At 33.2% G+C, this 17,293-nt stretch overlaps 2 protein-coding genes across 25 annotated transcripts in view; one reads left to right on the top strand and one right to left on the bottom strand.

The window, feature by feature from the left end:
* Positions 1-17,293, top strand: part of TBC1D5 (TBC1 domain family member 5) — a 584,642-nt gene that overhangs the window by 307,278 nt on the left and 260,071 nt on the right. For all 24 annotated transcript variants that reach the window (XM_053598465.1, XM_053598460.1, XM_053598463.1 and 21 more), the window contains one exon: positions 6,895-6,964. Coding sequence is in view for 22 of the 24 variants with exons in the window: in XM_053598460.1 (XP_053454435.1) it covers positions 6,895-6,964 (70 nt within the window). In the remaining 2 variants the exon portion in view is untranslated. The remainder of the gene's footprint in view (positions 1-6,894; positions 6,965-17,293) is intronic.
* LOC128591147 (60S ribosomal protein L21-like) lies at positions 830-1,443 on the bottom strand. The gene has a single exon (XM_053598467.1). It carries the CDS (start codon positions 1,432-1,434, stop codon positions 952-954), a length of 483 nt encoding a protein of 160 aa, XP_053454442.1. The 5' UTR covers positions 1,435-1,443; the 3' UTR covers positions 830-951.

Raw genomic sequence — 17,293 nt, 5'->3', positions numbered from 1 at the left:
GGATATCACAAATTAGGTAATTTCTAAGGAAAATAAATTCATTTCTCACAGTCTGAGGGCTGGGGAGTCCAATATTAAGGTGCCAGCATCTGATGAGTGCCATCTTCCTGAATTATCCCATGGTGGAAGACAAAATGGCAAGAGATTGCATATGAGAGAGAGCAAGAGATTGAACTTTCAGTATAATAATAACTCATTCATGAGGGTAATCACTATTGCATTGAGAATTAAGTTTCCAACACGTTTTTGGGAGGCATATTCAAACCATAACACTTGTTAACTTAAATTGGATAGTTCTATTTGTGATTATTTTAATTAGTTTAATCATTTAGTTACAGAATCATTATTGGATTATTCTTATAGCTTGTTTTATTGTTATATGTGTAATACTGTATTTCATCATATTTCGTTTATTAATAGATTGACTATAGTTTAGTACTTTATCAGTTCTAAGAAACATTTACATATCTTAAGGTCATTGATTATATGGCTTTATATTTCAAGGTGGCTGTAATTTTTTTTAATTAACTGTATCATCCCCTTTTCTTTATATCATATTTGATGTTTGATATGGAGAGCAGTCTTTTTTTTTTTAGGACATTAAAATTTGCTTTAATACTTCTTTGGGGGAAAAAAAACACACTTGTAGTGAATGAACAAGAAACATTTTTATGCTATTATTTGTATCTATCATGCCATGAATTCATAGGGGAAGAGGTTCTAGTAGCTCAGGGAGGCACCTTGCCATTGAATGTGACAAAGTGTTGATTGACTTTTGAATTCGTGGGAAATAGGTTCCAGCATCTTATATCAGTGTTACATGGGGACTATTGGTTATCCTGTGTGCTATGCTGTACACATATTATGCCATGAGCTCATGGGGAATAAATAGGTTCTTGTGCCTAAAAACATGGGTCCACTAGTACTCCTGTGTGCTATGTTATATGCTTATTATGCCGTGAATTCATAGGGAATGGGTTCCAGGAGCTCAGGCTCCTTTCCGTTAGTTCTCACAAAGTGGGCTTCTCTGGGTGGTGCAGGCTGGCGCTTCATTTGAACCCAGATACCTTTCTCTTTGGCTTCCTTCTTTTTCTGATCATTTTCCTTCACACGTTTCAGGAAGCTATCTCGGCTCTTAGAGTGCTTAATATGCTCAATATGCACATTAATCCTCTTCGCGAGTATCTTGCCCTTAACTTGTTTGTTTACAACAATGCCAACAGCATGCTGGGTAACATTGTAGACTCTTCCAGTTTTGCCATGGTAACATTTGTGTGGCATGCCTTTTTGAACAGTACCCATTCCCTTGATGTCTACAACATCATCTTTCTTGTAGAGTCGCATATATGTGGCCAAAGGAACAACTCCATGTTTTCTAAAAGGCCTAGAGAACATGTATCGGGTGCCTCTCCTCTTTCCTTTTGTGTTTGTCATTTTGGTGAATTACTGGAAGATGGCGTCTCCGGCCGAAAGGCGGAGAGCAGTCTTATACACCATCCTTGCTAATTTATAAAGTAATGGTTTTGTTAATTAAAACATTTTCAGAAATACTGCTTGTTAATGACTAAGAGGAAGAGAGTTGCAATCTTTAATTCTTGAATTTATAAGTATTTTGTTTTTTATTTAGAATTAAATAGCCTTTTACTTTCATTTCTCCACTGGAACCAGTATTAATACAGTGATTAAAGTGTCCATAAAAATGTTAGCTGGCTTTTATTGAGAACTTAACATTGTGCTATATACAACATTAAGCACCTTGCATTCATTTTTCTCATTTAATCTAACTGCATTTTGTGGTAGAAATTGTTAATTGTGTTCATTTTATAGGTGAGGAAACTGAGATATTGAATAGTTAAGCAATGGACCAAATAAAAGACAGAACATGTATTCAGGTCCATCTTGCCTGAGCCTTAGCTTGTTAATCATGATGTTGTAATACCTCTACTTTATAATTTTATGAAACTGAATATGTCAGTTTATTTTTACCAAGTCAGTAAGGTTTTCTCCTAGAAACACATTAAAATTTAACCAAAGATTATCAACAACATGTTTATTCTCCTAAAATCTAAAACCTCTATGTATATGTATAGATTCTACCCTCAATAACTTCAATCTCTTTCTGCCATTGCAGAATGGCTCTGCTCCACAGCAGTCCATTAATATTTAGCCAGGCTTGCACTCATAGTATAGTGATCAGCTTGAGGTGGAAGCTTAGGGTCTTCTAAGTTATGTGCATATTGCTCTGACCATGCACATGACCGTCTCCATTCTCCTGTACACATAAGGCTTTTGAATGTCCTAATTTCCCAAAGAAACTCTCATCAGCTTCTGTTCCCCAACCTTAGGTGGTCTGTTTTATGCTTCAGTTGTAATCTTTTGCCCCAGGCACCTTTGGGTTCTTAGTTTGCTTTGTGTGTGTCCCAGCAATACCTGCTGCTTTTTCTAAGTTAGGTTGAACGAGACAAGTGTCTTGTATCAGTCCTTTCGGTACCCCATAAATATGTAAGAACAGGCCTGTACAACAATCTGCAAAATGGTCTGCTCTGCTTCCTCCTTAACCAAGTAACAGACTCCCACACTGAGAATAGAGCGTCCTTCGTCAAGACTGATGCAGAATCAAGGAGGGGCGGGACAAGGGCAAGTAAAATAACACAGAATTTCTAAGTTGCTTCCTCTGCATTCCATGTCCATTTAGTTTCGCTCAGTCTTTGATAATTTTCCGGAGTTTTGACTAAGTTAGTTCTGCAAGGTAGTGCTTGATTTTCAATGCTTCTGTAGGAAGGCAAGTATTTGGAGTGCATACTATGACATCTTGCTGATGTCACCACTTCTTTTTTTTCCAAAAGAATTCTATTAAAGATTTAATGGGAATAACAAAATATTCTCTTAAACCAAAATGATTCACTTGAAATTTTTTAATTAAATAGACTTTCTATTTTATATCTGAGCTTTCATTGTCTGTAATAATTTGAAAATACTATTTAGAGGACTAAATATAGCTACTAAATCATTAGAATGTAGATAAATTAACAATAATAAAGAAAATGGATAAGTACAAAACTCATGAATTTTCTGTATTGACTTTAGCACCAGCTCTTAGTTCTAATGGTGCTCCTGAATTTTTAGCATAAATAATTAGTGTAGGGAGGCTAAGGGTTAACTGATTACTAATATGATGAAATACCCTTAGTGGCTACTGTGTTTATGGATGATGCTGAGTCATTAGCTTTGCCTTTACTGTGTGTCAGTACATGAATATACTTGTTTCATAAATTTCTAAAAATAATTTGCTTTAAAAGGTATTTTAAGGTTAACTGAATTATTTCAGCACTGTATGCCAATTCATTTAAAAGACACAAAAACTTTAGGTCTCTGCACAACTATACCCGTATCTTTATTTTCATCATAATTTGAACCAAATAGTTTTTCTCCTCCTACTATTAAATATTCATCATACACAATTGGTGACAATTCTCTAACAATTCAGAGATAAAATCTTATGTAATACTTTTCAGAATTCATAGCTAGTGTGATAAAATACTTTAAAACTCGAGATTTTCAGATGTAAACTGAAGGCACATTTGAGTAGGTATGCTTATTTATAGTGCTATTCGGGTTGTTTTTAGCTTACCCTGGTTAAAAGTTGCTCATTCTGTCTTCATGAACTGGATATTTGTGTATAAAAAATACTACAGAATTAGTATGATTTCCACAGTACACAGTAAACATGACCGCAGTTAAAGCTAAAATGGAGTCAGGAATTCCATTCATTCTCTTTTGAAATTTGAGTCATATTTATACATATTCTTGGTTTGTTAAGTTAGATACGTGTTTGAAACTGTTGGAAAATACAGCACATTTTCTTCCTCATTTAAACTAATGCAACTATGTGTGTGTGTATGTGTATATATATATATATATATTGTTGTTGTTGTTGCAGTTTGGCCAGGGCTGGGTTTGAACCCGCCACCCTCGGCATACGGGGCCGGCGCCCTGCTCACTGAGCCACAGGCGCCGCCCGTATATTTTTTTTTAAATAAGCCAATTTATTTTAATTGTCTACGTTATGAGCTTATTTTGCAAAGTTACTTACCAATTAATGAGAAATGAATGTGTGTAAATGTTAAACTCTACAGTCACAATTAATTGATGAACTGTTCCTATAGATAATGTTTCACCCCGCTACACATTCATAGTAACACATATATGTATATATTGTGTATAATATGTTTACGTATTTAAAACAAAGTAAATATATCCAGATTAGTTTACTAGATGTTTTACATTACATATTTAAATACCTTTAAAATCTATTGTGAAAGTATATTCTATTGTTAAATTATTTTTCAAAGAAAGGAATTCTGTTATATTAAAAACACAGGTATTTATGCTATTTGATCATTTAAAGGTTTTTGTGTAAGATTACTTTAATAATGGTATGTATGTGTGCTGTGAGTGATCAGAAAACAGCCTGTGCATCCTTGTTACAGTTATGGCTACCTGACAACTTTGTTCAAGAATTAGCATAGCAACTAAAAGCATCATATTAAACTCTCTTGCACCCTCTGTTGTTATTTTAGAGGAACACTGCACATTTATTCCAGTGATAGTATTGTCATTACATGTATTTGAATTCCTGATAAAATTAATACTTATTTTATTATACTTTCTACATATTCAATTGTATAGTAATGCAACATTTGCTTGTAACTCTTTGTTGGTGTTTTCCTTTGTCATAGATATGTTTTTATCACATTATAGCTTAAATGAAAGATGAGCCTTTCTGTTTGTTTCTCCTAGTTACCAGTTTAAGGCCCCCCACTCCAAATGTTTCACACAAATGAAAATCTCTACAGGATATAGCACATTGTATATATAATTTCACAAAATTACAGATTCTGTCTGTTCTTTTGTAAACCTTTCAATAGTCAGACAGTCTCCTTCCAAAATAAGAGTCTGGATTCGTCCATACTAAAATTAAGAATTTATAACTGTAAGGAACAGATGTTTTCATAAACATTTGCTATAATTAATTTCAACTAGAGGATTGAGGGAACAAAGCGTTTTTCTCGCTTCAAAACTTTATAGCCTTTTCCCCATATACAAACTCTGAAATCTTTTCTCTAATATTGTTAGTGAAACAGTTGTACTCCTTATTTGGTATGATTTTGAGAAAGAAAAACTGCCTCCCTGCCCCCCCTTTATCAGGTTTTGTACCTTGAAAGCTATATTTAATGAAATGTTTTCATTAGGAAACAGTTATAAACTGAAGGAAACCTTTGTAATATCTTAACTATAAAACCTGGTTATTTAAAAATCTAAGTCTCTTAATTATTTGAAGGATTTTACATATGATCTGATAAGTATCAGCTTACAGAAATATTCTGTTGGTGAGATTTGTATATTTAATCATAATCTTTAGTTTTAAGGAAAAGGAAGGCTTGTATTTTTAATGTATAATCTAGTCCTTATTCTATACTGATTACGGAATGTTTCACAGAAAATGTCTGCAAGCTGTTAAATAACATGTGCTGTAAGAAATTTTCCTTTAGCAAGACAGAGACTAATTTTCATTAATCTTTTTAGTTTGCTATAATATTAATTTTTAAAAAGAAAATGAAGTGTGTTTTATATGTAATCTTATGCTATTCATGTTTTCAAAGAATTAACAGATTAATTTTAAATATTTAAATGATTTTGGTTTACTTCTATAAATTATCACTATTTTTGAGTGATGTTACCAATTTTTAGGATTTTTTTGTTCTTTTAAAACACACACAAAAAACCTGTAAGTGTTTTGTAAGAAATGAGCAGAGTTAAAAATTTATTATGTGGGCTAGTCTGGTTCTCAATTGTCTGAACACTTTGGTGCAGCTACACATATCTCACCAATCTCCTGAAGAGAGCCAATGTTCTGTACTAACCTATGAACTATAAAATGCTTAAAAAAAAATAGGTGGCTGTTTGAAACTTATATTACAAAAATTAGTTATATAAAATGTAATCAGAGTCTAGTCTCAGTATTTATTTTGAAGATAAATAATATCTTAATAGTATTCTATGATTTTATAAAAATCACTTTGAAGTGTATAGTTAGAAAATTAAATTGTTAAATTTCTATTAATAAGAATATATTTTACATCAGGGCATTAGTAAGCAATTTTTCAACTTATTTCATACAGTTGTTTTTACTTTGTGGTCATGTGACTTTATTCTAAATTTCATTTTGTGAATATGGTAGTTTTTTGAATGAAAATGTTTTTTTTTTTTCCTAGTTGTGCTGTTAAGGAGGCACAAACGTATTTGGTGTTGTTGCTCTTTCATGTTCTAAATTGCTGAACTTTTGACAGTTAAAGTTTTATGAAGAAATACTAAAGTGTATTAAAAGTTTATTAAAACGTGTTCCTGATCACCACCTCCCAAGTCTGCTTTCTGTTTTACCTGTCTGCTTTCTAATTCCTAGAGAGTGGCAAACTGAGAGTTGGTAAATCATCCAGGTCTGCTCTGTACCTGCTTTCTTTTGGCTATATTGTTGATCAGGATTGGTGATTTGGCCGCTACCAAAAACTTGCCTTAGTTTATTAACATTAATGTATGCTTAGGTGGTTTATAAATTTAAGTTTTATCTGTGATTCATAAGAAGAAAATGTCTACTATACTTTATTTTACTTTGGTAGTTTTACTATCCAATTTGGGAGCAGTAGTGTGGGGTTGTATTTTGGCATCAAAATTATTTTTTTGCCTATAAAACTTTGAATAAACAAGATGAGTTGGGGAAGAGGTGAACGGGTTTTGCCGAACATGTTGCATAGAGCTATAACGTAGTAGTATTTCAACTGAAATACTTAGTTTCATAGTCTCCATTATTTAAACGTTTTAAATTTTCTTTTCCAGGAGATTCAAATAAAAATGGAAGACAAACAAGTTCTACTTTAGACTCTGAGGGGACTTTTAATTCGTATAGGTAGGTGATGAATACATAGATACATAATATTATATAAAACAATGTATAAGAAACATAATCATAAGGATTCTAATCTTAGAATAATAAGGAACCACTAGGCCTTAAAAATTAGATAAATGTAAAGAATATTGTGTTATGTGATTATAGATATAGTGAGTCACAGAAATGTAGCATCTAAAATTCTTGAGTAAATGAACTTATTACAAATACCTGTTGTTATCCTACAGTAGGATAATTGGAACAAATGCACATTTAGTTTTAGGCTTCATTTTTTTTCCCCAGTATATCTGTTATGGTACTCAAGGTTCTTTTTAAGTTTCTTGCTAAAACAGAGAACTGCTGATGAGTGCCTAGGAGAGCTTAAAATGTAATTCGTAGTTGAATTAAGGGCTGTTTGTTAATATCCTGCTTTAGTTCTTCAGTCAATAGGGCAGTTACATCTCAGTGAGTCTTTTTTTTTCTTTTTAAAGGTTATATTAGTTAAGAAAATATATATTTTATCTAGTTCTTTGTTAATCTCATAATTTGAATTCATTAGAGTAAATGTTTACGAATTTTGTACTTTTATAACAGGGAAACCCAGAAAGATGGAAGATTAAAAGTATTTTCAGTAATATCTGAAAATCTGTACACTAAACGAAAATGGTATAAGAAATCAGTTTCTTTTAGGAAAATAAATGAAGATTCAGTAATAATAGATTTTTAACGTTATAGGTAGCAATGCAGATTTCTGAAGAAATTCTTTAATTGAGCTACGTTGTCCTTATGGTTAATTAGTTGTAATACTTGTGTAACAACACTCTAAAATATATGCAAGAACAACGAACGGTACACTTGAAGATTCATTTGAATATTAAACTATGTCTCTTTTTCTATAATAAATATGGAATTTATGCTTAGATTGTTTATATTTTTATTTACATATTGTATATCCTTAATTGGACCTGTATCATTTATTTCTTTAGTTTTCAGGCAAGCTTTTACATATAAAGAAGGGATATTATATAGGAGGTACTTAATACAAATGTGGTAAATGATAAAATTTTTATAATTTGTTTATGAATTTTAGAAATGAGAGACGGTAATTGAAACACTTGACATCTTTATTTTATGCCAGTTGGGGTCTGTATAAATAATCAGTCATTCAAGTGTCACAGATACTACAAAAAGCTTATGTTCCTCTGGTGTTCTGGAAGGGTATTATCACAGCAATAAAGCTCGTGTTGTCATTATATTTTCACTGTACCCATCCTACCTTATAAATGTTAGAATTCTCCAAATCTTTCTTTTAGTTAGTCCTGAAGTGTAATATAAGGCTTGGATTTGGCATGTTAAGTAAAAAGTAGAATCCCTTATCTGAACATGTCATAACTTATCATAGTGATAAACAAAGTGAATATGAAAGATAGTTAAATATTCATGATTTAGCATGTGACGGAGGAATGTTAATATGATTATATGAAATCTTTGATGGTAATATTATTAGGTATAAATACAGTAAAAAATAACCAAGAGAAAAGGGGAAAAGGATATATTTCAAAGGAAAGAAAATCCCTTTATTTGTGTATAATTTTGTTGGTGAATTATTTTACAATTAACATTTCTGGTTTAGTTAATTATGCTAAATAATGGACATATTATATGAAGTTAACAAAAGTATTTTAATGTGAAGGCACGGTTTTATCTTGTGGTTTATTTTGTTCTAGAATAGTTTGAAGATTATAAAGTATCAGTATTATTGAATGATTTTGTATTTTGAAAATGAACTCCTTTGAGCCACAGGCGACATTATTCTTAGTAAAGCATCACAAGAATGGAGAAGCATGAATCATATGTACTCAATCTTGATATGAGGACAATTAATGACAATTAAGGTTATGGGGGGGGGAAGCAGAAAGAGAGAGGGAGGGAGTGGGGTGGGGCCTTAGTGTGTGTCACACTTTATGGGGGCAGGACATGATTGCAAGAGGGACTTTACCTAGCAATTGCAATCAGTGTAACTGGCGTATTGTACCCTCAATGAATCCCCAACAATAAAAAAAAAAAAGAAAAAAAAAAAAAAAGAAAATGAACTCCTAATACCTTTGCACAATAAATACTAGTGTTAACTAAATATGTTGAATTAATGCCTGTCACTGTGTGATGTTGGAATATTAATTTATTGTTATAATTAAAAAGGCGAGCTAAAAAGCTCAGGTAGTACAGTATGTAAAAGTAGGCTTTTAGTAGTTGGCAGGCCAGCATTGCTATTAAATAGTATTACGGAATTTAAGGTGTGATGAACATTTTTCTACTTAGTAGGCAATAGTGCTTACAATGAGCTTACTTGTGAATTTGACACTTGGGTGAAATGTAGAATTCATGGAAGCACAGCTCTGGGGTATATTTTCATATTAAGGTTAACTGACAAAACCTAGAAATTGTTGCAGAATCACATTTAAATGGCAACAGTATTATTAGTAAAATTTACTTCTGAAAAGGAAAATTATTTTTCTCTTGCCAGTTTAGCTCCTTCAAACTAACTAGAAAAATGTACATGTATCAACTCTCAAACATCCTTTCGTCTTATTTAAACTACCTGGAAGTCCTTTCTTTTATTCACAGACAACTCAGAACTAAATTCTTATACCAACATACTCAAGCTGTACATACTTGTGTCTAGGATTAAGATTACATTTAGTTTTCATCTCTAAAATGGGCATAATACTGTCTGGCCTATTTCCTTCCTGAAACTGTTTTAAAGACTGAGGTAAAATGTATAAAATACAGCCTTTTGAGATACTTTACAAAAGTATCCAATGTACTCAGCCCTACTATGAAACTAATTTATGGCTTTCACATGAAAACTATAACCCAGTTATAACCTAAGAATATGGGGAAGGGGGAGAAGGAGGGGAGGGAGGGGGGAGGATGGGCGGAGGGAGGGTGATTGATGGGCTTACACCTGCAGTGCATCTTAGAAGGGCACATGTGAAACTTAGTAAATGTAGAATATAAATGTCTTAACACAATAACTAAGAAAATGCCAGGAAGGCTATGTTAACCAGTGTGATGAAAATATGTCAAATGGTCTATAAAACCAGTGTATGGTGCCCCATGATCACATTAATGTACACAGCTATGATTTAATTAAAAAATAAAATAAAATAAAATACAGCATTTTGAACATCTAAATGCAAAGCCACGGCATTCGTTCTTTTGTGCTCACTTCATGTAAATTAGTAACTGTTGCCTATGTTCACCCTCTAATGCTTGCGTCCTGCAATAGCATATGCTGAGATTTTATTAAGTTTTGAATTCAGTCTTGAATTGGTCACCCAAATCTTTTCATTATTTTTAATACTATAATATTAGCTTGTGAGTTTCAAGGGGAACTAGTCTGGGTTTTTGTTTGTTTGTTGAAATATTTAACTGTCGTATGCTGTTTCAAATCATTCTAAGTACTTTGAATACTTTGGAAAAGACTTAGCTTTAAAGTACAGTTGATATACAATACAGTTGACAGATAAGTACTTCAACAAATAAGTTAATGAGATAATGTCACATGGTAAATGCTGAATAAATACATGGTACTCATTGCTTTTATGTTCCAGTCAATGTGAGTATCATCATTATCAACACTATTAACATTTTGGTATTGTAGAAATTTTTATAGTGCTCTAATATGGACACCAAAAGAAAGAAAATATATATATATTTTACAGGAAAATAACTTTTTATCTATTAGTGGAAAGGAAGCTAAGAACAAGTTTAACCTGGGCCTTGAAACTCTCAATTTGTGTTATAGTTTTCCAAGTGAGACACCTGGAAAAAATGAAGGGAAGATGTTTTACTGTTAGTGTAAATTCAGAGCTGAATCTCTTCAACTTTGACCAGTAAATTTTGATATTTAAAATCAGTGGACCCCAACTGTCACTTTATATGGCTAATGCTCATAGACCTATTTGTTATAGTCTAGAAGGTTTTACTTTGGATTTTTCTTCTCTTGTGATTTTGCTTCATTGATTAAGATACAGCATAGCTGCGTTTAACTCCTAAGGCACCAGTATGATTATCATGTATGCTCGATTAATAGGCCAGATCTTGTTTTGGAAATTTTGGTTAAAATTTGTACATTTCTCAACTAATTTGCAGATGATGTGACAATGGGAAAATTATGAGAATTGAGAAGACGTTATTGACTTTATGAAATATGTTCTTTATTTTTTAAAGACCAAGTTAATGTTTTCTGCCAAATTATATAAGCTTTTTCTATTTCTTACCTAACTATTAATACAGAGAACTTTGATGGATATGAAAGAAGAGAAGTGGTTTCCTGATTATCAGTTTTTTGCAGATGTTTAACTTAGTGATTGTAACTTAGGGCCACCTGTCCCCTCCTCTTCCCAAGGGCAGCTGACCTTCTCCTCACCAAAAGAGGCAAGCCCCTTGCCAGCACATATGACTACAGACTATTACATTAATCTGTTTAGCTGTATTACCAGCTGCTTGCATGTTTTTAATTATCTTATTAGATGGTATAACAGTGACCTATGAAATAAATTGAAGGTGAACATTTTTAAACTTTCACTTTATTACTCTGGGTTTCTAAATATCTTTCTGATTAAAGTATAAGTTTACACAAAAGTTTGCAGGAAGTCTGTATGATTTTTGAGTCAACATAATGCTTTTTTTTGTTTGTTTTGTTTTAGAGTTTTAAGGTATAGTCTCCTGATTCCTAGTATAGGAAATAAATTTTTTTGGGTCCCATTTACTGATAAGGTTTAAGCTATATTTATGTAGCCAAAAATATGTGGTAAACTTGTTTAATAGTAACTAGAGTTAGAGAAAACTCCAACCAGTTATTTGGATTCTCAGGAAAACTCAAAATATTGCTTAATTTTTACCCATCCTCCTGGCATTGTATGAATAGCATAACTTAGAATATAAATCATTGTAGATTGTTTTAAAATAAATTTGTAATTCTGTTTAATTCTCATTTTGTAGATTCCATAATATTGTAATAAATTATCTAGTTTACTAGAAAAATACTCTTAAGTATTTTTTCCAACTAAATGTCATGTGACACCATTTATGAATGTGTTTTCCCAAGCTGTGCTGTTAGGAAAAATGTACTATCCTCTGGATCTTGACAATTGGATACTTTTCAAATAATCATTTGTAAATACAATGTTGACTTCAAGAGACACAATTCAAAATAACAAAAACCAATGTTTTGCTCAGTTAGAAGTCACTGCCAATAAACTGAAGATTATAATAATTTAGTTAAGAACCCTGATGTTGAATTAAAAAAAAAAAAAAAAAAAAAGCTTCTGCATAGCCAAGAGCACAGTAAGTAAAGCAACCAGACAACCTTCAGAATGGGAGAAGATTTTTGCAGGTTATGCTTCCTACAAAGGTCTGATAACTAGAATCCACAAAGAACTCAAACTAATCAGTAAGAAAAGAACAAATAACCCCATTTCTGTGTGGGGAAGAGACTTGAACAGAAACTTCACTAAAGAAGACAGGCGCATGGCCTACAAACACATGAAAAAATGCTCATCATCTTTAATCATCAGAGAAAAGGCAAATCAAAACCACTTTGAGATATCAACTAACTCCAGTAAGATTAGCCCACATAACAAAATCCCAAAACTGTAGACATTGGCGTGGGTGTGGAGAAAAGGGAATACTTCTACACTGCTGGAGGAGAATGCAAGCTAATATGGCCTTTTGGGAAAGAAGCTTGGAGAACACTCAAAGAACTAAAAGTAGACCTACCATTCGATCTTGCAATTCATCTACTAGGTATATAACCAGATGATCAAAAATCATTTTGCAACAAAGACATTTGCACCAGAATGTTCATTGCAGCCCAATTCTTAATTACCAAGACATGGAAACAGCCCAAGTGCCCATCAACCCATGAATGGATTAACAAATTGTGGTATATGTACACCATGGACTATTATGCAGCTGTAAAAAAGATGGAGACGTCACATCTTTTATGTTTACCTAGATAGACCTGGAGCATATTCTTTTTAGTGAAGCATCTTAAGAATGGAAAAAAAAGTAACCAATGTACTCAATATAAATCAATATATAATCACCTACCCATTCATATGAATTCTAAAACATGATTATAGTCCAGAAAGGAGGGAAGAGGAGGAAACCAGGAGGAGAGAGTATATTTGGGAGGACCTCACCTGATGTGTGTAATGCAATGGTACATTTCAAAACTATCAAGAGTATAATTGTCTTACCACAACAAATAAGTAAGTGAGGTGATGGATGTGTTCATCAGTTCGATGAAAGCATTTCACATTGTATATCAAATCAGTACACCATACCCCATAAATGTATCAGTGTACACAATTAAGATTTAATAAAGAAAAACCCAAAAAGTCCTTTAAGTTTTAATTAACTCGATCACCAAAGTTGATCTCTGCCTCAGGAAAGTTTTTAAAAGTTAGGTCCACTTTATTGGCAATAAATGACTATTTTAAGAATCAGAGGTATCTGCCATTATCTAAAGATTATATAGGATGAATTTTTATATAATCTCTTATATTTAGCTTCGTAGTCTCATTATCAGATTTTCTTATTTTATGTTTCTATATTTGTTTAAGAAGCACCACCCCTTATTAAATGATAATTTCAGAGAGCACAAAATCTTTTTGTGTAATCTTTTCTTTTTTTCAGATCCCAAAGTCTTATCTCTCTAACGCAACCCCCCTTGAGAGAAGGAAAAAAATCACATTTGAATAATGAATATATCTTCTTTAAGTAACTTTATTATTTTTATGATAGTGCAAATGGCCCATATCTGTGCTTCTTTGTAATATAAAGTCTCTCTGAAATAATTATTGATTACTTAGCCCCTAAAATGTTACCTTATATTTTTAAAAATTAACTGATCTGTTTTCATTTACAGCCTTAATTATCAATCCACACCGGCTTGGGCATACATATTAAGTTTGAGTTTCTTTTCCTTAGAAACTCTTTCAAGTACTTTTTATTATCAGTAGCCAGACTTTAGGGGGATATTTTTCGTGTTTGTTTATTTACATAGTCAGCTGAAAGCCTGGATCATGCAAGGCTGTGTAAATGTTTATCTTTGAAAAGGCAGGCATACATTTGAAATAGGAGGATAAGCTGCTCTGAGTCAATCAGCACTGATGTCCCTTCCCTTGGACAAACTTCTGTTTTCCCCTGGTGTTGCAAGTTGAAATGCCTTGCTGTCAGCCTGTGGGTCACTGTTGTATTATATATTAGCATGCTACACTGTTTGGGTATGGTGGTGAAATATACAAAGCCAGTTAAGTATTTTCCCAATAATATTGAAGTGTATTTCTAGAGATATAATTTGAGAAGATAATACATAGAATTCGGGTTCAAAGTAGAAAGTTATAAACCTTTTAAAAATATATAATTAGATCATTTATTTACTCATTGGTCTGCTTTACAGTCATAGTTATCTCTAGGCAATACTTTCTGTTTTTTTATTTCATAAACAATTTTTAAGTCTCAAAGGTTTGAGTTAAGGAAGAAATTTTCACAAAATATTTGCCTATTGTCTATATCATATTGTCATGCCTATTGCAGCAAAGTATCAGTGGTTGGTAGTCTTTATTTTCTAATTTTATTTTTTTATTTTAAAACATATTTAACTGATTTGGAGGGTATAGGTTGAATTCCATTGCATGTATATATTGTTTATTAGTAAAGTCTGGACTTGTAGTCTATCCATCACGCAACAAACAGAAATTCTTCCAAAATACTGAGTTTATTAGAGAATGTGCAAGGGATTTGCAGATCCGGAACATGCAGCTTATGGGGATCATAGGCATATCGAAAGACTTTAAGGCAAGGGGAAGCTTTTAAAGGTACAAGGGAGAAGTGCATGTAATTTTGGTTTGAACAGTGATTATAGAGGCTTATTGCAGGAGTTGACACCAGTTCATTAGTGGCAACAGTGTGTCAGGCAGGTGTTCTTGTGCATCAGCTAACTGTCCTTGTGACACATAGCAAGCTACAGTTTAGAAAATCCTTCGCAGTTCTTCATACAGGCATGCGTGCACAAGATCCCTTCAGCAAGTTTTGTAATAGTTCTTAACATAGGCATGTGTGCATGTTTAATTTTCATGCCTTTTTATGAGAATGAAAATTTTTGTTGGAGTTGAGTTCCACTTTCATGATCTTATGGTCTAAGAAGATACATGTTCTAATTTCAGATCTTTTAATTTTGTGGAGCTTTGATTTCTGTGCTAGGATATGGTCTCTTTTGGAGAATGTTCCATGGGCTGATGAGAAGAACTTAACGTTTGTTGGCTTTGGAATGGCGTGTTCTGTATATGTCTATTAAGCCTATTTGTTGTAGGGGCATTTAGGTCCCTTGTTTTTGTTTAGTTTCTGTTTAGAGGATATGTCCAGTTCTCTCAGGTCTTAAAGTTCCGAGCTATTATGGTGTTTATAGGCGATCATGCCGCTCAGACCATTTAAGGTCTGTTTCATAAATCTGGGAGCATTTAAGTTGGGCACATAAATATTTAGGATTGAAATGTCCTCTTGTTGTATTGTTCCCTTGACCAATATGAAGTAACCATGTTTATCTTTCTTAACTTTAGTTGTTTTAAATCCTCTTATATGTGAAAGTAAGATTGTGAGTCCTTCTTTCTTCTGATTTCCATATGCCTGAAATATTAGTTCCCACTCCTTCACCCTGAGACTTCTTTTGTCCTTCAAGGTTAGCTGTATTTCCTGGAGCATATAGATGGCTTGTGCTTTTTTATCTAATCACCCAGCCTGTTCCTTTTCAGTGGGGAATTCAAGCCATTTACATTAATTGAAATAATTGATAAGTGTGGTGGAGTTCTATTCATCTTATTTTGTGAAAGGCTGTTGGTTACTTTATCCTTTGCCCCATTGTGGAAACTAGGTTTTTTTTTCCTTTAGTTTCTAGGTGTTTACTTTGCTGGTGAGCAATTGTGGTGGTCAGTATGGAGAATAGGTCTATGTACTTCCTGTAGAGCTTGTTTTGTTGTGAGTTTCCTCAGTGTTTGCATATCAGTAAATTGTTTGATTTCTCCATCTATTTTGAAGCTTAGTTTAGTAGGATATAGAATTATGGGCTGAAAATTGTTTTGTTTAAGAAGGTTAAAGGTAGCTGACCACTCTCCTTTGGCTTGGAAAGTTTCAGTTGAAAAGTCTGCTGTTGCCCTGATTGATCTGCTTCTGCAGGTCAACTGGCACTTACTACTGGCTACTTACAGAATTTTCTTTTTTTTCTTGACTTTGGACAGGTTCATTACAGTGTGTCTTGGAGATACTGTATTTGTGTGGAGGTGACCCACAGTTTGATATCCCTGTGAAAGGACTGTTTTGGATTCTTTAGTGAAACTTTGGAACTTTTTGTTTATGATATCCTCCAGTAGGGCCTCCATTCATTTGGGATGTTCTTCTTCCCCTTTGGGGATCCCTATAATTCATATGTTAGACTGCTTCTTGAAGTCTCATAATTCTCTCAGCAACTGTCTGCTTTCTCTCTCTTCTTTTCTGCCTCTTTTACTACCTGGATTAGTTTTAGAGCTTTATCCTCAAGTTCTGAGATCCCTTATTCTCCATGGTCTAATTTGTTATTGATACTTTTTTGTTGCATCTTTAAGTTCCCTGATTGACTCCTTCAATTCCTTAAGCTTTCCTTTCTATGTTCTTCATATCTTTTATCCATTTTTTGTTCTGTTTTTCCTCTTTCTCATGAATTCCTTTATTGCTTTTGTCATCCATATTTTAAATTCCTTTTCTGTCATTTCCATTAAATCTTTATAGGCAGAATCCTATGTTGTGGCTACCTCATGATCTCTTGGAGGGGTTGCTCCAATCTGGGTTTTCATGTTTCCAGAATTTTTCTGCCTTTTCTTCCTTATATGTGTTTTCTTCTTATTCACTTCCTTCTCCTACTTTGTCTTCTCCTTTGCTTTAACTTACCTCGTCTCTGAGCTTAGTTGTTAGAGTGGCCTTTAAGTATAGAAAAAGATTTAGAAAAAAATTAAAAAGTACGGGGACGAAAGGACAGAGTTGAAGAAGAGAAGAGAAGAAGGAAAGAGAGAGATGGGAGAAATGGTGGTGGTTTGACCCATGTTCCCAACTTTGGGACTCTGCGGGGCCAGGCTATGTGGATCCTTCGGGGTTAGGGTCTCCTTACCAATCTCGGCAAAACCAAGATCCCACCTACGTCAGATATAGAAAAAAATCATCAGTATGTTGCAGTGGGGACCTACTATTACCATCTTTCCAAAGGCCAAAGCTAGGACACCCTAGACTATGAACTCATAGCCTCCTTGAACC

The sequence above is a fragment of the Nycticebus coucang genome, chromosome 8 (genome assembly GCF_027406575.1).
Source record: "Nycticebus coucang isolate mNycCou1 chromosome 8, mNycCou1.pri, whole genome shotgun sequence".
NCBI classification, from domain to species: Eukaryota; Metazoa; Chordata; class Mammalia; order Primates; family Lorisidae; genus Nycticebus; species Nycticebus coucang.
Note: the sequence above shows the minus strand (reverse complement) of the source record. Positions and strands in the feature narration are given on the sequence as shown.

What these genes read in the sequence shown, in the direction of transcription:
- LOC128591147 (XM_053598467.1), bottom strand. Translation starts at nt 1,434, where the DNA reads ATGACAAACACAAAAGGAAAGAGGAGAGGCACCCGATACATGTTCTCT.